This window comes from Alosa sapidissima, chromosome 16 (genome assembly GCF_018492685.1).
Source record: "Alosa sapidissima isolate fAloSap1 chromosome 16, fAloSap1.pri, whole genome shotgun sequence".
Lineage (NCBI taxonomy): Eukaryota > Metazoa > Chordata > Actinopteri > Clupeiformes > Clupeidae > Alosa > Alosa sapidissima.
The window spans coordinates 9,376,220-9,396,371 of record NC_055972.1 but is presented as its reverse complement, the minus strand read 5'-3'; the positions used below and the strand labels follow the sequence as shown (position 1 = coordinate 9,396,371).

Here is a 20,152-nt window from a genome sequence, read left to right as displayed (position 1 = left end):
CAATACTCTATAATACGGTAAATGGTATATGAAAGGTGTAGTTGATTCTGATCCCATACAATTTTTGTCACAGTTCTCAGTCCTTTCAGTGCGTGCACACATAAAAAAAAAAAAACCTTGGTGTTAGAAAAGTTCTGTAAATGGAAAGTGGTTCCACTGAGCAATGCATTCAACCAATGAACCCGTTGCTTCAGGAGCCCAGAAAGAAAGGATACGGTTTGATTAGCTCAAAAATTACTAACCTTTCACCAGAATCGTGGACTCTTATCATTAAATAAACTGAATTTACACTTTATAAAAAGGAAACCAGATTTTCTCATTACTGGATTCATGACACACAGAGACAAACAGAGATAAATGACAAGGAGGAATATGAGTATGCATTTTTTTTTTAATACAACACAAAGCATAGCTTACAGTGCAGTAAGTGAGACAATAACCAGGCAAAAGTAACAGAACAGTCACTGTAACTTTCACCTAGAGCAGTATGATTTGGTTATAATTCATGTCCAAACTTACATTTTCTGACAGTAATAATCTGTGTCTGAACTTCTATTTAAATCCTACACTAAATTTGACTGTGTCCATCCACATCACAGATGTGTGGCCTTCAGGAAAAGGAAGTTAATTCTGGAACTGCTTTTTCTTTCTGCATTCTTTTTAAAACACAATCTATACAATTGGTCTTTCATTTTCTGAAGTTGCTTTGGGTGTAATGTCACATTTCAAATGATCAGAAAACAACCCCCGAACCCCACCCGAAAATCACTTGCAATATGCAACAAATATATCATAACCATCTTCAGCATTTGCAACTTTCCAAGGACAATGATATCTAACATTTCATTTGCAAACCCCTTTGTAATGCATACAACTGACTGAGGCTCGTTACAGAGGCAAAATAAAATAAATATAAATATTGGAAAGTGCAAAGCTAAAAATGTTAACCATTGACCATAATATTACACTACGTTGTTAGGATGCTGCTCAGAACCTGAAGTATGTCAGGGTTGTTCTACAAGTAGTCTGCCAAACCTGAAGTAGCAAGATCAGGCTAGGAGTCCAATTTGCGTTCCAATTCAGAGAACACTTTATTAGTGATCTCATCCAATTCATCTTCAACCTATAAGAGGAGACAACACTTGTGAAATGAGAACACATGTTCCACAATAACACTCTGATATGGTTGCAATGACTCAAGACAATCCATCACCACAGCATAGAAAGTCCCATTAGTCATGATATCTAATACATGCAGTAACAGCAGGAGATAAGCCATTTCAGTTCCACACAAGATATTCCAGAGTGTTAGAATAACAAGAAACATTCAGATTTAATCTGTTGTATGCGCGTCAAAGTATGCTAGGAACTGCTAGGCCGGCAGAGGCCCAATCAAACAGACAGGCGGTTGGATCATTCAAATATATGCACCACAATTTCCCTAGATCTGATATACAAGTAATTAATTCCACTGCAGTTCAGAAGTATGTAAGAGTGAGTGAAGACTTAGCTATACTTAGTTTGCTATTTTTGCAAGCTTAAAGCAAGTTTTTCGTTATTCAGTAAATAGTTTTGCATCTTTTCAAAAGAGAACAACCTCTCCTGCACCTTCTTTTCCACCTACAACACCAAGCCCACATCCCAACTTTGGACAAAAGCGGCTGATAAATTCCACAACCAAATTGTGGGCTGGTCATCTCGGTCACTCAGTGTCTCATGCATGAACTAAAGCTATTGTCTGGCATGTGGTGTATGAGTATTGAGGTGATCCGCCGATGTGAGCTCAGGATCTTGCTCATCGTATTAAATTTGCAAATAGATTGTGCCCGTTACTAAATTAGCTTTAGTTAGACTTTTTAGCACTTTGACTGCTTTGGACCATTGTTCTCCTTCCTTAGGAGAGCAAGCACTTCTTTTCGCCCTACTTCACGAGCACACATCTGTTACCTGTTCCACGTCGTCCACTTCAGGTATGTAGAACTGAAGCATGTTTTGAATGCCATTTTTCAAGGTAACTGTGGAGCTAGGACAGCCTGTGCAGGAGCCAACCAGTTTCAGCTTCACAGTGCCATCCTCAAACCCCTTAAAGATGACATCACCACCATCCTCCTGCACAGTGGGCCTGTGGAGAGGAGACCAAAAAAAATTGATATCCAAATGTTATGTGCATTGTGTGCCACCTAACATATTGTTCGTTTGGTTGTTTTTTCTCAGAAAGCCTTTATCAGTTCTTTGCTAAAGTTCTTTGTACACCAGGCTCTTGTGTTGTTCACTGGCTGGTGCATCTTTCAGATTACAAGACTAATGCAATGGGTTTCAAAACCATAACAGATTGTTTTGTAAGAAGCACAGGGAAAAGACAACTCATCAGAATATCTGTAGAGACGTCTGTCCATCTTTGGTAAAATCAGTTACCACTGCCTGTGAGTTACTATGTGAATCCTACCTGATCCTTGTATCCAGGAGCTCCTTAATCATTGAAACAATTTCGTCATCTTCCTCAGAGAGACCTATAGAAACAACAAGAACTATTTGGCTAGTTTCCAAAACAAAGGAGCTAGCTTTTGACCTCTCCAAATAATGAAACTGCTTGGGCAGAGAGCACAGCAGCAACCAGCCTATTAGAGATGTCAAGAAAGTAGCTTACTGTTCTCCGAGTGAGACTGTGTAGCTCCAGTTGTAATGGGTTCTCCACTCTCAAAGAATTTTGTGATGATTTCAATGGCATGTCGCTTAATATCAATCCACTCCACATCATCATCTGTCTACAGGTTACAGATGGGGAGAGAGCACACTAAAATGAGGTCGCATTTAATATTTAAATTTAATATTAGAATGGAGTAAAAAATCACGCATGTTTATATTTAGTAATGTTTTTGAGACCTTTGTCACAGTAATGAAATCTGGGCCGAAGAAGACACTCTTCACTCCCTCAACCTCAAAGAGATTACTGAGGAGGGAAAAACACAGTGCCTCTGTTACAACCTTTGAAATTAATAATTGTAAAGTGACTAGATGTGCATCACAAGAAAAGAGGCAGCAAGCGTATTTTAAATACATCTCGTGAGAAAAGTGCCTCAGGAACAAAGACAGAACATTTCAGAAAATGTAAAATCATGTCTAATCTCAAGACCATGATATTCAAGGACAAAACACAGTATATCCACAGATAATACAGGATGTATGAGTAGACATTCCGTGCCCGACAAAAGTATTATGCTACAAGCTCATTACCATTCATCATTACAAAAAAGCTAAGATCTTGATAGTAATTGACAGGATGATGCAATACTACTTGCCTTGCTAATTGAGAACATTCTGCAGTACTAGAAGTGGGGAAATCCAGTGTCCCTGCTCCCAAGACAGGTTTACCAGGTATGAACTTCAGGCTTCTGGGGTTTGGTGTATCTTGGGTTTGAATGGACAACCATCTCACTGAAATGGACAAATAGAAAGCAACCTTTGTAAAAAAAAAAAAACACTTTAACCACATAGATCTCAATACAAATTTCAAGTTTTTGCCTGAAATTGCACTGTGCTTATTTACAAGGGCATTGTTCCCACCTCTTTTGGGGCCTACCATCAAATGTTGGACCTCTATGGAAAGCTGAGAACCTGTAGTTTTCGTAGGAAACAGCCAAAATAACTGTGTGATGTACTCACACAGAGTTACAGAGGCTAGAATATAGTTTTTTCTTTCTGCCGGATTACAAGCATCTCTGAACTGACCACATTTCAGCCCTCTAGGTCACTTGATATCCCTTAGAAACACAACTGAGCCCTAGCACCAGGTCTTGTGATGCTGTGTGCAAAAGTAGATCAATATAGAATGAAAATATGAGTGCTTTAGACCATTATTTGCCAAGGTATGCTCATGCGTTTTGTAAAATGCCTATGGAAACTCCCCATAGGACATTTTGTTATCCAAAATGCATACAGACACTCAAATGCTTACTGCACATGAACCCCTTTGTGTAGAAGCATAATCCTGGTCTCAAATGAAAGGTAACACTTTGAGGTTTCTTGTGGACTATTTAGATTGTATGTCAGGTGTTCTGATATAGACTGACTACACAAAATATGGAATAATTACAAAAAAGTCTTTATTTTTGCATACTTTGATGGGTCAATGAGTGTGTATAAGATAAACTATACATCTGTACAACTAATATTGGATAATACAACATGAAGATTCAATTTCTATGGATTCTTGTAAATATTTCAGTACCCAATATGTTGCATCTACTTATGGTGCTGCAGCTACACTGCAACCAGAAGTCAGGGTAGCACCAAAAGCGGAGGAGGGGGAGGGGGCATTTTGGATCAAATTTAATTGAGACATAATAAAATTAATCTGAAAATGTAAAGCACTATACAGATTGTACATGAAAAAAGTTGTCATTTTTTGATTCCCAAGAGCCAAAGCTTTGAAATGGTATATAACATTACTATGCTACATAGCAATATGGTGCATACAATTGATTTAGAATGTTGGGGGGAGGTGGAGGAAGGGGGTAACCGTCCCGCCGGCGGGATATGATTAAAGTGAATCTTAAATACACTGTATGATAGTGACATTTAGAAATGAAACACAAAACAGTTCTAGCCTGTAGATGTATTCAAGATATTCTGATAGCATTTCTATCAATAAATCCATTTGTCCCAGAACGTGTGAAGTAAAATCGGGTAAAATCTGTGAAAAGTATAACTCTTATAATATTATATACACTAGTTCAAAAGTTTGGATTTACTTAGAAATGTCCTTTTTTTCATCATTAATGTTGTAAATTACTGTTGTAGAATGAAATGGCTGATCTTTAATACAATATCTACATAAGTATACAAATGCCCATCATTATCAGCAACCATTTATCCAATGTTCCAAAGGCACATTCTGTTTACTAATCTGATATCATTTTAAAAGGCTAACTGAGAAAACATCGAAGAATCCTTTTGCAATTATGTAAGCACATAATGTAATCTGAAAATTGTTTAAAAAAATAATGCAACTGATCTCAGCTGGTAGTCAGTCTATAATGGAGTGGAATGGAAATGTCTAAGTGACCCCAAACTTTTGAACGGCAGTGTAAATAAAAAATTCATATTCTAAAAGGACAATGCTCGGAGTACAACCAACTTTTTGTTCAGGTAAATTGTCATTCACCCATATAACATTGACGATAACAAGCGAATACAAGCAACCCACTCCCTGATACATTTTTACATTTCCTTACCTGGTCCCCTAAAGGGGAGTTGAGGTTTTCTAACATGACGGACAACAGATAGAGAGAAGCATCTCTTTCTCTCAGTTACTGGATACCTGATTCATAAGAGAAACTCAAGTCATATCGTTTAACTAGACTTAGGCTACTTTAATAAAAACATTGCCCACTTCGACTGACCAAATTGTCATAATTTGGTGAGTGGGAGCTGTTAGGGTGAGACAGTAACACTTCTAACACAATCTACACAAGTTTAACTTAAAGTACTTAAACATCCAACGGTAAAAAATGAATGTCATGTAAGGCATGGCCCAGTTCATAGATGATTTATCGATATCGTTGTTAAACGTCATTCAGCTCAGGAGTTTTAATAAACGTAGCTGCTAACGTTATCGATACATTACATTTACATTTATTCATTTGGCGGGCGCCCAAAGCGACATACAGTAAATGTTATTAACATTCAGCATTTTATCATTTAAGCTAAAGAGCTACAGTAGCATTAAAATAACAATTATGCGTCAATGGCAATGATAATGCAAGATATCTTAACGTTAACGTTAAACTTAAACAGAAAATATGCATGAATGTACTTTGCCTAAAAAACAAAGCAGATTTGTCAAAAAATATCTGAAGTGCGCAACCAACGAATGAAAGCAAAGGATTAGTACTAGTTTAAGATTGCGATCAGTAGTTTATCAGAGCCCGTCTACGACATGCTCTGAGTTTGCTAGTTGGTTGCTGTTAGCGAGCCTGCTAGGTCAGGCATCTGACGTTCCATCAGGTTACAGTTGTTCACCAGTTTATTATGATACAACACACTTCAAATCACAAATTGTAGTTGGTATATTATTGTTAGTCTTACAAATGTGAATATAAATCAGAGTTTATACCTGAAATTATGTGTAACTGAGCGTGACCGTAATAACAGCAACAGACTCCATCTTGCAGTAGCCGCCATTTCAATTGTTTTGACATTCAGGACCCAATTTAGCTGTCTTACACTATCCCTTAAAATCCGCCGCACATTTTGTGAATAACTTATTAGTGTTGTAAATTCCAAATGGCCGAATTGATATTAGATTACTCTTATGTTTAAGGAATCATATCATTAGATTACGAGGAGTTGTAGGCGTCTAAGTGGACATCTGTTCATGATGGCTGGTGTGAACATTAATTAGGAAAGAGGCCTAGCCTATGTTTAGTTTTGAACCTGATGTTTTGATGTATAGCTTTATTTTCTTTAATGAAAATTAAAATCATGTGAAATAACTGAAGTGAAATCTCAGACCAAACGTATGAACTTTGTGATGACAGATTCCAATCACTGCATGAATGCAAAGAGAGACAAATGTTGGCAGCAAGAGTGTTAAGTGTTACCTCTCATCAAAACTCCTCATAAGCCTGCCATGGTGTGATTGAGTAAAGTTGGAGTTGGGAAACATCAGGTAAGTTCCAATAATAGCTATGTCAAGCTGTGCATAAGAGTTGCTTAACATTCTTTTGTCTGTCTGTCAGCAACTAGCTGTCTGCGGTGGGGATGAATAATAAAAAAAAAAAAAACATTTCAAGCATGTCAAGCACACCCATATTACAGAGGAGCATGTTTATTTTTGTCCATTTTAATGTGAAGTACATTTTTAGTCCTGTTAAACAATCCTAGAACATTTTGTTGTATGAAACTGCATAAGAATTCTTGAAAAAGATTATGGTAATTGAGGACTTTGTTGCACTTCATGTTTGCACTTCAAACATGGACTTCCAGATAGAGGGTTTTCATAAGTAGGAAAACAAAAGGCTTTCTTCCTGGCGGGAGCTATAGAGCATGATTGGTTGTTTTGTGTTGGCCTAAAGCAAACATGATGATAAGGTAAAATGACTCACCCCAATTTTCCTTGAGGCTGTTTTCTGACAGGGCAGGAAAGTTCCCTGCAAGGAGTGGCTAAAGAGGCCTGGAACAAACTGTTGAAGGACTGGTGGCGAGGAATGCTGCTTTTCTGGTGGAAGACGCAAACGTCAGCCTGCCTACCTATCCTTATGCTCATCTACAGCTAAAAAAAAACATGTAACTTGATTTGGGTGTACTTAACATGTCATCTCAGACTGTTAAATGATTGGTGTAAAACAATTCCTAAGATATTTCTAATCATACACCTGAGACTTGCACTCTTTAGTGTCTCGGCATTTCTAAATATCAACACAAGACATGGTCTTCTGGATTATTATCCCCATCGCGCTCTCTGCGGTTTCATTTTTTGGATCCTGGTCAGTGTAAGTGTTCCTTTTGTGAAGTGTTTTAGTGTAAACCTATGTATTATTATGTTGACATTCCTTTTTAACCTTAAGAATCTGTGCATTGCATTGAAGTTGATCAGTAATGATAGTATGAAAGTGTAAGTATGAAATGTAAGTTTTAATCTGAATTGGGCTAACAGAAAAATGAGTGGTTTGCTTACAGCTATTGTTCAATTCAGTTGCTTAGACTAATTTGAATGACTGTGTAAGTTCTCAAAATGAAACCAGCCATCTTATATTATTAGCCATGATTTTGATCATCTGTGGTTTGTACCCATACGTTCAGCGTGTGTACAAGAATCCAAATCTTATGCATCAAATCTGTTCTTCATTATATACAGTATGCAGGCAGGTGACATTTGAGACTACACATATTAACATTCTATTGTCTGACAGCTGCTTGCGGACACATCCTTAGCCAACATTAATTGAGTTCCTGGTTATTTATTAATCCAGCAATGACTCTCCTGTATTGTATTTCGATAAACATTGTACCTCTTAATTTTAGAGTTACATAGTATACTAGTACAGACATGATGCACCCAACAATACAGATGTACTTTACAGATTGTGAATGTTCTCTGATTTTCAATTTTAATCTTCTAGATATGCACTGGCACTAGGGAATGGACATGTGTGCTCACTTAGCAACTGGTAGGTGAAGCCTCTTCAAACTCAAAGTGCTTATTGTAGATGATAACCTACATTTATCATTACCATGATATAGTTGGTGAACTCAATCACTTTGTTGTCTCTAGGGACTACAGGAACTCATGCCAAACAAATGATTCCGGACACTGCTGTACAACCAAAGCCCCTACCATAAGGTTAGGAAGAGTGGATGTAAAATACATTTGTGTGATGTTAATATGGTGGTTTATACTTATTTTTGTTAACTTTTCCCCGCTAATATAGCTCCAGTGGGACTATGTTTCCGGAAAATTCCCTTTTCTCTGCCACCATTAACGCGGGGGCATTCTTGTGTGAGTGCATCCTACACATTAATTGTGTAACTAAACTGTTTTGTAACAACATCACGCTAAAGTGAGCATTTACAGTTCACATATTATACAGATAACTGGTTAAAATCTTGTTTTCTCCTGTAGTTCTGGTGTTTTGTATATTTCATCATGCCCACATCCTGGATAGAAACATCGGTCAGTCACTCATCAGTAAAATTGCCCTGGTCTTTGGCTGTGTGGCGTCAGCTGGTGCCTTTGTGGCAGGGAACTGTAATGTAAGTGCTACAGGCGAAGGGATGGTCACACTCTTTTAATAAACACTAAACACTACATTAAACACTACAAACACTACATTAAAGATAGTCGCAATGTACAGTCATTGTATATTCAGCATAAGGAGACAAAAGGTATCAAGAAGGCTATTTTCTGGTACAAGAGTTCTGTTTGAACTCTGTTTGAATTTGTTGAAATGTAGGTAGATTGAGTAACAGCACAAAAATGATCTGTTAAACACAATTAACACAAACAATATAAGAGAATATGTGCTCATATTTGATGCTGGCTTCTCTTGAATAGTCCAAAAAAGCCTGTAGTTTATACTACCACTGCCAGACAGCAATTTGTTGAAAACCTACATTACTAAATTCCTGTTTCTCCTGTCTGTCTCTTGTAGCCGGCTGAACTGGTGTTGCTGCATTACCTGGGTGCCGCTGTGAGTTTTGTGTGCCTGTGTTTCTACAGCCTCCTCCTCACCTGGCTCACCAGCAGGTGCCTTCTCACCGGACTGGAACGTTACCTCTACCCAGCACGTGTCATATCTACATCAATCCAGATCTTGGTCACCATCCTTTGTATCCTTTCACTGAAGCAAGACAACAGTCAATTATGAATTACATTCTGTGAAAACATGGACAAAGTATTACTTTTATAGAGATAATATGTATATTGTAAGACTTCCCAGGGAGCATACTATAATAATTAATTATTAATGAGAGTGTGGCTGAAATATTCCAACTTTTAAAGTCACGTGAAGGAATCTCCAGAGTCCCATCTTTGTCCTTAACTTGGCTTATCAGATTGTATTTTCTTCGTCCAAACAGATTACTTTTACAGACATATTTCTGCCATTTTTGAGTGGACACTCAGTGTGAATATGGAAATGTATGAGCTGAGCTTTGGGGTGGAGTTTTTCTTTTTCTCATCATCAATGCTGAGTTCACTCCTGGAGAAAAGGGATGAGCAAAAACCACTCATTTTGGCCTGAGACCAGGCCCTAATCAGGAGTACCAATTTCCGTTATTTATTTGTATTTCGCATCCCCATGTACACCAAAACGGATTACCTTCCAGAAAGAAGATCTTTGGGATGCATCTGGTAATCCCAGGGAGGCTGTTGGTTACTACTTGATCAGGATAAATGAACTTCGTGCAATTTTTAGGTATTAACAGCATCAGAGAAACTTATATTTTTGTAGTCTATTTTGAACTGAGAACTATTTTGAGAACTGCATCTTTGCTAGTAGTGTATGTTTGGAAACCATCTACCAAAATGTTCTTTCATGCCAGAGATATTCCAAGGACATCAGTCTGATATACATAAAGTGCCATTAAAATGGAAGTCAGTGTTTATGATTACACATTCAGTTTACATTTCACTTTGTGTACCACTACTGAAGTTATGTTAGATGAATGTTTTTGTTGCAGGACTGACACCAAATAACTAATTGATATACTGTCCACTAAGAGTCACCGGTAGGACCCATTCTCCAGTTTCTTAAAGAAATATGGCATTATTATTATTATGAGGTCGTTATTATCAGGCGTTTTTATTCTGAAGAACAGCTAATAATTGTAATTTATTCAAGTATACACATTTCCATGTGGTACCGTATTGCACTTTTGATTTACACTTTGAGAATGTGTGCAGTGATTGCAGATTACTTTTTTCCAATAGTATCAGTCTAATAGTTAAGATTTAGTTTGAAGCAGAGAGGACTGGTTTACATTGTAGTACACACTAAGTCATCACTTGTTTACAACTTGTACATTTTCCAGTTTTTAATTATCAGTATGTAATCACAAAATTAAGCATTTTCACCAACTGACAAAACAATGTATTTTAGGATATTGTATTTGATCAAATTTACAGTTGCTGTTTATTGTTTAGACAGTTGATGTTTGAACCTATGTATATTTATTTAAAATAAATTTGGTGGTGACTTGGATCTGCAATTTTTCCACCATTAAATGCATAAATGCTTTGTTAAGAACATCTCAAAGTCTGCTCTTGGCTATGTTATGTGGTAGTCATTTCATATTCAACAGCAGGCACTTCATACACACTGATAATAAGTTGGTTTAAAACAAATGAACCTGCTGGTTATCTGCCTCTCTGTACAGAGTTGTATAAATTTTATTTATGTACGTTACAGTAAATATTGTAATATTTTTGTATGTACAAAGAAGGACACGTACATTGTACCTTGTTACGTCATTTCACCTCAAATATCAAAGCAACATGTCAGACAACATAGTTTTAGTACGTAATTGGGCTAGGTGTCCATTCTTCAGTTCCTGGAACAATAAGTGCTGTCAATAAGGAGTGGCAGTGACATCAGACAAAACAATTCCAGAAGTTATTCAAAGTTTCAAAGACGTAAGTTGTAAAGTTACTAAAGATAACCAAGGTTGAATTGAACACATTTTAAAATTGTATATGTTATATTTTGGAGCTAGCTATACTTCTGATAAAAAAAAAAAAAACTACTTTCAGTGTAAAATGCATGCAGATTGCTTCCTCAACCATGCCCAGATGTCGTTACATGTGTAGGGCGTTAACTATCAGTTCATATTTGTACAGTAACAGGTGTGTGAAGGTGAAAGAAGGGAGTGGATTTTTGACCCAATACGCGTGTGAACAATAGCTTTTGGTTGACTTAACGATCTGCCAAGTCTTGGTGTATACCAGCGGTTCTCACAGTGTGGAGCGGGCCCCACTACGGGGAATAGAGACGTGACAGGTGGGGCGCGAGGAAAAGGAGATTTTGTTCTGTTGTGCCTATTTTTAATAATGGCTTTCTTTTTTGACAAGGTCATAGATCCGAAACAAAATAGCCACACACAAACACAAGTCATAAACAGACAGACACATGAATTAAAATAACATCTGATCCAGCGGACTGAGAAGGGAAATGTAATGTGGGAAAAAAAAGAGTATTTTATCGTTACCATTTTGCCTGGTTGATGGGATCAGGTGGGGCTTAAAAATTCCCCACCTTTAAAGTGGTAAATGACAGAAAAAGTTTGAGAACCACTGGTGTATACAAACACTACATCAATGTGAACCCTAATTATTAGTAATATAATATGCATCCTTCTAAATATCATCAGTGCTGGGCATCGTATACCAGAGATGTCCTTCCATTAAAAGCAGTTTTGTTATGATTTCCTTCTCTACAATCACAACATGGCAACTATAAAATGCAGACATTGGTACTGAGAGAAATAGTAGAGAAAACATTAGTGTTTTTCCTGAGTAAACAAAATGAGACATTTGATTCACATGTTAATGCAAAGCACTTAATCTTTACTTGAAAGAAGGTAATATACATCCTGGAATTACAGATAATAAAGATACAATATGAGCAAAATCATTTCACAATGAGTAGCCTCTCTTCATTCGCACTGATCCTGAAAGTATTGCGAACGTGAAAAAAAGTCTAGTTTTAGGAAAGAAAAACAGTGAAAAGCACACCTAAAAAGCAAGGGTGACCAGGCAGGTTACTGTAAAATATACTGTAAAAAAATGTTTCTACATTAAGCAGTAGTCCACATTCCTAACCTCTTCAAAAATGAAAAAAAAAAAATTAAAAAAAAATAAAGAATAGTTAACAAAAAAGTTTTTTTTTTCCTTTCATGGTCTTCCTCCCACTGAATAGCTCAACTGCAATGCATATACCATAAATAGATGTAAGGGGGGGGATTTCACACATAAGATTTCAAAACAGTTCTACAAGCAAGTCTTTTCACAATTTCAGCATGGCTGAAACAATAAGTGGTCTCTCCGGGCAAATACCAAACATAGAGAGAAACTCAGGCCAACTTTTACAAACCTTTTAAGATAGTCAGTCTGCAGGCGCATCTGCAAATGCTGCTCATGCCAAACACCTCCAAAAATGATACATGTTAAAACTACTGTGGCCCTTAAAATTACTGGGTGGGTGAAAGTTGCCATTATTCCTTCCGTTTGTAAACCCCAGTAGTGACAAAACATTTGTAACATGACACACAAGAGATAACAGGTTAAAGCCAAGAAAGTTGGTTTCATTTTAACAATGAACCTACAACCTCTTTTGCCAGGGATGTGTAGTATTAGTCTTATCTAATTGTTTAGTCTAAACTGAAAAGAAATCAGTAACATATCGCCCATTTTCAATATTTTGAACTGGTGCAGTCCCTCAAACCTCTAGGCCATTTAGCACCCTTTGATGAGCCCAGCTACTGAAGGTGTTCAACAGCAAGTTTGAGTTTCACATTTACGTGCTGAATATTGTTTTTTTTTCCCCCCTCACTCTTTCTGTTTAAAAGGAAGGACACTACAGTAGTTGACAACTCAAAATTATTCATGTGTGATGCAATCTGATAATTTCATAAACCTACAACAACTGGAATTAATCTTCTTCAAACTGAATACATGTTCTTCGTTGTGGATCCACTTTTGCTAGAGGTGTCATCGTGTGACTGGTAGCCGATGAGAAGTTTGCCGGGAATATTCAAACGCTCTTTGTATTGTTGCCTAGAGGAAGAAAAGAGCAGAGTTCATTGTATGGTGATGGAAGGCTTTGAAAACTAACCAGCTGCTTAAACCAACATCTGCGGGAGGGGAAGAAGGTTAATAAATGATTGAGGCAATTTGTACGGTTAAAAGATAGCAAAAGTAGTATTGTCCAACATGCTTTTATAGGCCTACAACGACAATGTCCCTTGTGAATTTCTTATCAATATATCTAAATATTAAAAAAAAAAAAAAAACTCGTATGGTTAATTACAATTACTAACTGATACTGGTTCATGTGAACATCTGAATAGACCTAGAGACTGCACCATCATTGTCACCACCAGACTCAAGGTCCATCTAATCTGGATCCTAATGTGCCAGAGGTTTTCTCAGTTCCAACTGGCAACTGAAAGCAAAGGGCTGATTTGCTTCATTCTATTCCAAAAGTCCTTACAACTAACACATAGTGCCTTGACAGAGAAAACTTTTACAATGTGTCCAATGTGACATCCCCCTCTAGTGGCAAGGCACTTGGAATCTACCTTTAGACCCTCCAACTATCATTAAATGGTTTAAGTAACCTTTTCTTAACTAAACATATAACCTAATAACCTAATATCTAACACAAGCATGCCCAGCAGAGAATTTATTAAATCAAGAAAAACATGGCAAACATCACACACCACTCATCTAAGGACCAAACATCTTGCTTCCCTGAATGCTGCTGTTGCGGTCATCAATTCATTCAAGTTAATCCTACATTTCACTATTCTCAAATAACATACTGCATGTCAGTAATGGTAGCTAGACCAAGTCAAGGCTGGTTTCGGCAAATCCATTCACTTTGAGAATAGGGTCTGGAAACCTCCACCGGAGATTGCATCGTATCGAAACCAATGCCTCACTGCAACGTCATTGCACTTACAGTATGCACCTCTGGTTGCTGACTGGATCAACATCTTGGTTGCGGAATTCATGCCAATACGAATAGGAATTGAATTTACAAAGTGACTGACAACAACGATGCACTGTATTAAAAGGCTAGGCAGTAGGGGTGTAACAGTACACAAAAAAAAAAAAACAGTTCAGTGTGTACCTCGGTTTTGCAGTCACAGTAAGCCTGTAGGTTACTGCTAGCCTAACATTCACAATATTGCTGCTGTACTGTGTTTTGGCTATTCTCTCTACCTTTAGTTATAAGCATTTATCCTGATCATTGTAAGTGCCATTTACATTTTTATTTTTTCAGCACAGTCTAGCCTACCCAGTTCTGCCACCATTTCATATATTAATACTTGCATTGATTTGATTTTGATTTTTAAATAATACAAATGATAGTAGCAAATGATAGCTTTGCGTCTCCTCTTTCATCTGACATTCGTGGCATATCTATCAGATCACAGGTTCGGGAGTAATTCAAACGAGAGTAATGGGTGTGCCCGGTTGGTTTTTGTACATGACATTATTTTGCAGTCACTTCGTCTGTTTTTATAACCCAGAAGGATCGATATACTTGGTACCAATGGATAGCCCTGTCTCCTCTTTCATCTGATATGCTCGCCATATCTATGCGATCACAGGTTTGAGAGTAATGGGTGAGCAGGTGACCGCAGAAAAGTATAGACTGTAAATATGATGCAATTTGATTTAATTTCATAATTTCTTTAAATTTTCATAATTGATTGTACAGACAAGTGCATAGTATCGTTGGAAAGCCCCACTTCTGCTCCGTCACGCAATAAAAGTTTCATATCGCTGCGATGAAAAGTTCCAGAGCAATGTAACAGAGAAGAATGGGTGTGTTGATGCACTTTGTGCCAATCGGGTTCTAAGGGAATTTGAAACATGGTCCGCAAGCAAAAAAGCCAACTGTTGATTACTATTCAAGACTGTATATCACACATTTTCGTACACATCTGTACCTACAGTTCGATATGAATATGTGTACCTTTACACCCCTAGTAGGCAGTGACATAGACTGGTCAACATATGATCTGTGGAAGCCTCCATGAACTTTAGGCTGCAAAATGTAGGTAAGAGGCTGATTACCAACTAATTTCCCACTAGAACCACTAGAAACCTGGTTTGCAGGCCTGTTGTGGCCCCATTTAAATTGCCCTGAACTACAGGCTCTCTACATGGGACAATCAACATGCTATTACTTGGAATACAACCCAAACTGATAACTGCAATTGTTAAAGTGAAACAATCTTTGATAGATAGATAAATAGATGGATATAAACTTCAATAATGCCAAAGGAAAATTCAAACTATTTCCACATTTGCTTGATAGCAAGTCACACATAAATTTCACTGATCCACATGAAATGTCTTAAAAGAGGGAAGTCAGTCACTTACCCTATCGTCATAATGGCTTCCCTGTTTTGGCAGTTGCCAGTCCAGATGGCTATTTTATCTCCTTTCGGCCTGACATTGACCACAGCTCCACACACGTCTTCACTGGCCTCATCAAAAGACTCTCCAATTAAACACAAAAGCTGAAAGCCAATCAAAAAGGCAGGTTAGGGGTCTGGTGGCTGCATCCGTATAGAGAACATCTGAATGATTCTCCCAAGACACATAGGAACAGGGCGCGGTTTACCGTCTCCATCCAGTAACGGTCAAGGTCGTTATGTCTCTGCTGTTTGCTTAGAGTCATCAGCCACCTGCCCCCAAGTTTATTCCGGTCATCCTCCCACATGGGCTTGATGCCATCCTACATGGGGAAAATGTGTCAATCACACTCAGTTAATTGACAGCATGCCACAAAAAGTCTGCCTTTAAACTCCATCTCTACTATTTAGACCTAAACATCTACAACCAGATGCCAAGTGCTGTATGCCATATGGTTAGACAGAAATACATCCACATAGCCTTCAGAGATGGAAGAGTCCTGAATATTCCAAATCAGATGCCATTATTCATCTATATACTTTGTGTGGTGTCTGGGTCCATATAACAGCAATAGGATAAACTGATACATTATAGAATAGAAAATACATTAGTATTACCTTAAATAAGCAATAGTCACAGCCAAACCCGAGTTTGCTTGGTTGCTGTATATGGTTGTATAATCTGGGAACAAATTTGACATACAATCATATTCAACAGGATAAAATAATTGAAATATCAGATCAATATTCTCAAAGAACCTTGATTATTGACATTTAATGTCAGAGGATTAAAGCCAGATCTAATACCACTAGTAACTCCAGCTTGGAGAGATAGTTAAAGACTATTTAAAGACACTTACGCCCAAAAGTCCTCTACTGTGTCAAACTTGGCAATCAGACGCAGATTTTCTGTCCAACTTTTGCTCTTGTCATTTTTGAAATACCATAGGGCCCATCTGTGAAGAGAAAAACATCATTACATATTTCCAGGCTTCCTTTTAAAAAAAAATATTTGCCCTATGCTTATGGAATCCTTCTAGGGCATGGCACATCATGAAGTTTATTAATAAGCAGAGTAGTACTTGCATCCATGGAACTGTAATGTCATGGATAAACTAATATGTAAGGGATAATGTACAGGAATTATCGGGAAAATAAGTCCCGACAGGGCGAACTGCCCTGAAGGGACTTATTTTACCGATAATGACCGGCGTTCCATACATTATCCCGCTTATTATACGACTACTTGCCAAAACGAAAAAATAAACTCCACATGATATGTCTCTTTAATTCTTTTCTTTACTTTTGCTGACAAACAAATTGTTTGCAACACATGCTGAACTTGAATCAAACATTCTTTAGGACACAGCTGATTAACGGTCTGCTTTCACTTTTGAATGAAGTTCCATTGCAAGAAGTGACCGGACTACTTGTGAAGTGATATGCAAGACTTAAATCAGAAGCACAAAACCCGTTGCCATTGACAGCGGTAATTATATGTTTGCAGCGGTAATTGAATGAATTGAATTGAACATGAATTTATTTTACAGTAGAACATTGGGAAATCCCATTCAAGTCAATGAAGCGCTCTACTAGCATTGTGAAGAGCCGTATAATAATAGATTGTAAGTCACAAGCAATTATTTATGAGTAGATAAGACTATCCAGGACTAAATTACAGACAAAAAGTTAGTATTTTTTCTGATGCCATTTTCAGCAATTTTGCTATGAAATGGGAGATTGTACTCATTCACACCACCGTCAAATATGAGCATAATGAATAAATGCATGTGATGTGCTGCTGAACAACAAAATAGTCAGCCACCCAACACATATAGGCTACCCATTGTTTATGAGGGCCATTATTGTCTCATTAACAAACCAAAGGGAGTAGACAGGGAAGGGAGGAGAGAGATGGTATAGTCCAAACCCTCCTTACCTTTGTGTCGAAAGCAACACTCTCACTGTGTGTCCTAAACATACTCTCAGATTTACTACTGGGGTATCTGTGGGTGGGATGGAGTAGGGGTTGGGGGGCATGAACACCACTAAAAGACACAAATGCTGTTCACAAACACAACTAACTACAATATTCCATCATTAGGTGGGAAAATGACCAACAAACGGTGTCTGCTGGTGTCCACAGCATGGCACACATAGCTCCCTGACACTTCTCATGAATCCTGTCCTCAAGATCAATTTGGCATTATACTCTCACTGACCAACCATTGCCATTGCGCTGCAAGATAGACTAACTGAGTTCCAACAGCAGGCACTGCACAGGCGGAAAGGACAGGAAGGTCTGTCCAATGGATGACATCAGCACTTCTGCTCTGCCCATGGCTGCCTGAATGACTGTTCAATGCTGCTGAGCAGAACACTAACAAAACTGCTGTTCTATGAAGGTCTTTCAAGTGAACTGACCACACCGACTCTTCACTCTCCTTCCACAGAAACATCATAACGGGGTACAAAATCCCTTCATCTGAGTCTTAACCAACGTGATGAAAAGTAATCTGAAGAAGTCACAATGATCCATAGCTTACCATGAATACAAGTGAGGATTCATATAATGCTGCAAGTTTTATGTCATTTATGGCATATTTAAAGAAAAGCAAATGAGATGCATCACCATTCACATATTAAACAATAAAAAGTACAGGCATCACAATCCTCCAAAATTACAGTACTCGATCCAACTCTGCTCAGTAGCCTAAAAGAAAACGTGTGTGTTTTACAATCCTTCCAAGGTGAAGCTTTCAAACACTGAAGGTTGCAAACGTTGCACTACCTATGTAACAATGACCATTCCGAGACCATGCCATGTGAGCACATTTACACAGAGACAATACCTGTTCTGCAATGGATGTTTGATGTACTGCTCAGAACTTGCAACGGCGGGTGTAGGTGTTTCATTTGGACCATCTTCAGTTTCGTTTCCTCGCTACATGAAAAGAATCAACAATGAACACAATTGATAAGAAATACTGTGTTACAGGTCAAATAGGCGGACTTGGTGATTTCAGAATCCTCTTCGAAATTAAAGTGTGAAATCCAATGAACACAAACACAACGTTTTAAGCTACATGAATTTATCATCGGTAGGTTCATCGAGGTTGGCTGACATAACATTATTGTTTATGTCAAATTACATGTATCATACAACAACACGTTACTTATTGAGGATAGTGCTAACGTTACAACACATACATTGGGTGTGTAACGTTAACAGTTTGCTGTAATTATAGCTTTACGTCAAATGTGGTTGCAACACACACCTTTAAGATGAGTAAGTTACTGTGGTGTTATTTTGAGGGTGGTCATCACTCGACAAGTTAACGTCACAAGGAAACAAGTGTCCTTTACATTGCGAGGGAGAGGATTTAACGTTAACGTTTGAGTAATTTAATAGGATATTCAAATCAAGAGCAATGCCTTCTAGCTATCGTAAGCTAGCGAGACGTTGAGTTACTCTCTTTGGAAAGGAAATTATTTCTCCAATCTAAGACCGAACAGCATATCGCGTTACATAAATCAGTATTACAACATGTTAACAACCTGCATGCTGTCATTCGTTCAAAAAACACAAGAGATTCATTTAGATTTTCCAGATGTATACAAGACAGCTAGCATTCCTAGCAAGCTAGCATTCATAGGAAAGGCAAATGAATTGGATACCAGATAGCTTGCTAGCATAAGTAGCTCGTGAAACTAGCTAGCACGAAACACACGTGTCTAGATCAGGTTTTTGTTTCACCGAACAGACACCAGCACGACAGTGTACATTAGTTCCGAGAAATCGTGTCGCTCGGAACAATGTAAGATAGCCCATGTTAAATTAATGCGAGGACAGAATCAGTGCTATTCAGCCCCAGTGCCTCCCTGCCAACAAAGTCACCACCAATGCCACCCCTAAATCCATTTCAAAGCTAGCTAGCACAGGAGAACATCTTGTTGAGCCGGCGACATCAGTGCGCTCTTGAAGCTCTTAAAATCAACAACTATTTTTAAATATGTGCAGTGCTTCATCGAAATATACTGGAATACAAATATTTCACAAACTAATTCATCACTTTCAGAGATCGTTAGGGTCCCTAACGTTAGAATTCTGGACACCCCATTCTCTCTTACCGGCTCCGAAGTCGCCATCTTGCCAGTAAAATTCTCCTGTCCGCTCAACCATACGTTGATGCGTCACGAAACCACTAACGTTAGGAAATCTACGTCAACGTACGTAGCTCAAACTCATGTGGATGCTACTCATGTGGTCCATGCAGGAGATCCTGACTGAACGCAATGCAACCTCTTCTGAGTAGGGCTGAAGGTGCATTCAGAGCACCTCGGAAGGACCGCCCCCATGGCTACTTTGTTTTTCCGACAGCAAGTGTTCATGTGCTTTGCCATCGGAATGTGTGACAAACATCAGGGCTGCCAACTTTTCAAAAAACCTTGGAGTGAGATTTGGTGGGGCCAACCAAAATTTTGCTGCGGAAATTTTTGTTTG

General features: G+C 38.1%; 3 protein-coding genes across 3 annotated transcripts; 1 reads left to right on the top strand and 2 right to left on the bottom strand.

Moving 5' to 3' along the window:
• Window positions 1–368: 368 nt before the first annotated feature.
• Window positions 369–6,236, bottom strand: zgc:110319 (uncharacterized protein LOC796111 homolog). The gene is made up of 8 exons (XM_042065427.1): window positions 6,116–6,236; window positions 5,235–5,320; window positions 3,300–3,435; window positions 2,884–2,950; window positions 2,648–2,765; window positions 2,447–2,510; window positions 1,948–2,122; window positions 369–1,123 (listed from the first exon to the last, which is right to left on the bottom strand). Exons 1-8 carry the CDS (start codon window positions 6,181–6,183, stop codon window positions 1,055–1,057), a joined length of 783 nt encoding a protein of 260 aa, XP_041921361.1. The 5' UTR covers window positions 6,184–6,236; the 3' UTR covers window positions 369–1,054.
• Window positions 6,237–6,458: 222 nt separating this feature from the next.
• si:dkey-228d14.5 (uncharacterized protein LOC796266 homolog) lies at window positions 6,459–10,750 on the top strand. Its single transcript, XM_042065428.1, has 8 exons — window positions 6,459–6,670; window positions 7,123–7,493; window positions 8,124–8,171; window positions 8,276–8,344; window positions 8,433–8,500; window positions 8,624–8,754; window positions 9,153–9,330; window positions 9,556–10,750. The coding sequence occupies exons 2-8, from the start codon at window positions 7,429–7,431 to the stop codon at window positions 9,741–9,743; spliced, it is 747 nt and encodes a 248-aa protein (XP_041921362.1). The 5' UTR covers window positions 6,459–6,670; window positions 7,123–7,428; the 3' UTR covers window positions 9,744–10,750.
• A 1,293-nt stretch (window positions 10,751–12,043) lies between these two features.
• On the bottom strand, window positions 12,044–19,944 carry eif4e1c (eukaryotic translation initiation factor 4E family member 1c). Its single transcript, XM_042065429.1, has 7 exons — window positions 19,780–19,944; window positions 18,501–18,592; window positions 16,509–16,604; window positions 16,267–16,330; window positions 15,858–15,971; window positions 15,614–15,753; window positions 12,044–13,273 (listed from the first exon to the last, which is right to left on the bottom strand). Exons 1-7 carry the CDS (start codon window positions 19,795–19,797, stop codon window positions 13,159–13,161), a joined length of 639 nt encoding a protein of 212 aa, XP_041921363.1. The 5' UTR covers window positions 19,798–19,944; the 3' UTR covers window positions 12,044–13,158.
• Between the last annotated feature and the right edge of the window lie 208 nt (window positions 19,945–20,152).

Coding starts and splice junctions, on each gene's coding strand:
- zgc:110319 (XM_042065427.1), bottom strand. CDS start 6,183: ATGGCGGCTACTGCAAGATGGAGTCTGTTGCTGTTATTACGGTCACGC. Junction 3,436..5,234: donor ACTCCCCTTTAGGGGACCAG/GTAAGGAAATGT, acceptor TGTCCATTTCAG/TGAGATGGTTGTCCATTCAA. Junction 2,511..2,647: donor ACAGTCTCACTCGGAGAACA/GTAAGCTACTTT, acceptor TTGTTTCTATAG/GTCTCTCTGAGGAAGATGAC.
- eif4e1c (XM_042065429.1), bottom strand. Junction 16,605..18,500: donor AAACATCCATTGCAGAACAG/GTATTGTCTCTG, acceptor TTCTCTTCACAG/ATGGGCCCTATGGTATTTCA. Junction 13,274..15,613: donor GAAGCCATTATGACGATAGG/GTAAGTGACTGA, acceptor TTCTTCCTCTAG/GCAACAATACAAAGAGCGTT.
- si:dkey-228d14.5 (XM_042065428.1), top strand. CDS start 7,429: ATGGTCTTCTGGATTATTATCCCCATCGCGCTCTCTGCGGTTTCATTT. Junction 7,494..8,123: donor TTTTTTGGATCCTGGTCAGT/GTAAGTGTTCCT, acceptor TTAATCTTCTAG/ATATGCACTGGCACTAGGGA. Junction 8,172..8,275: donor GTGTGCTCACTTAGCAACTG/GTAGGTGAAGCC, acceptor TGTTGTCTCTAG/GGACTACAGGAACTCATGCC.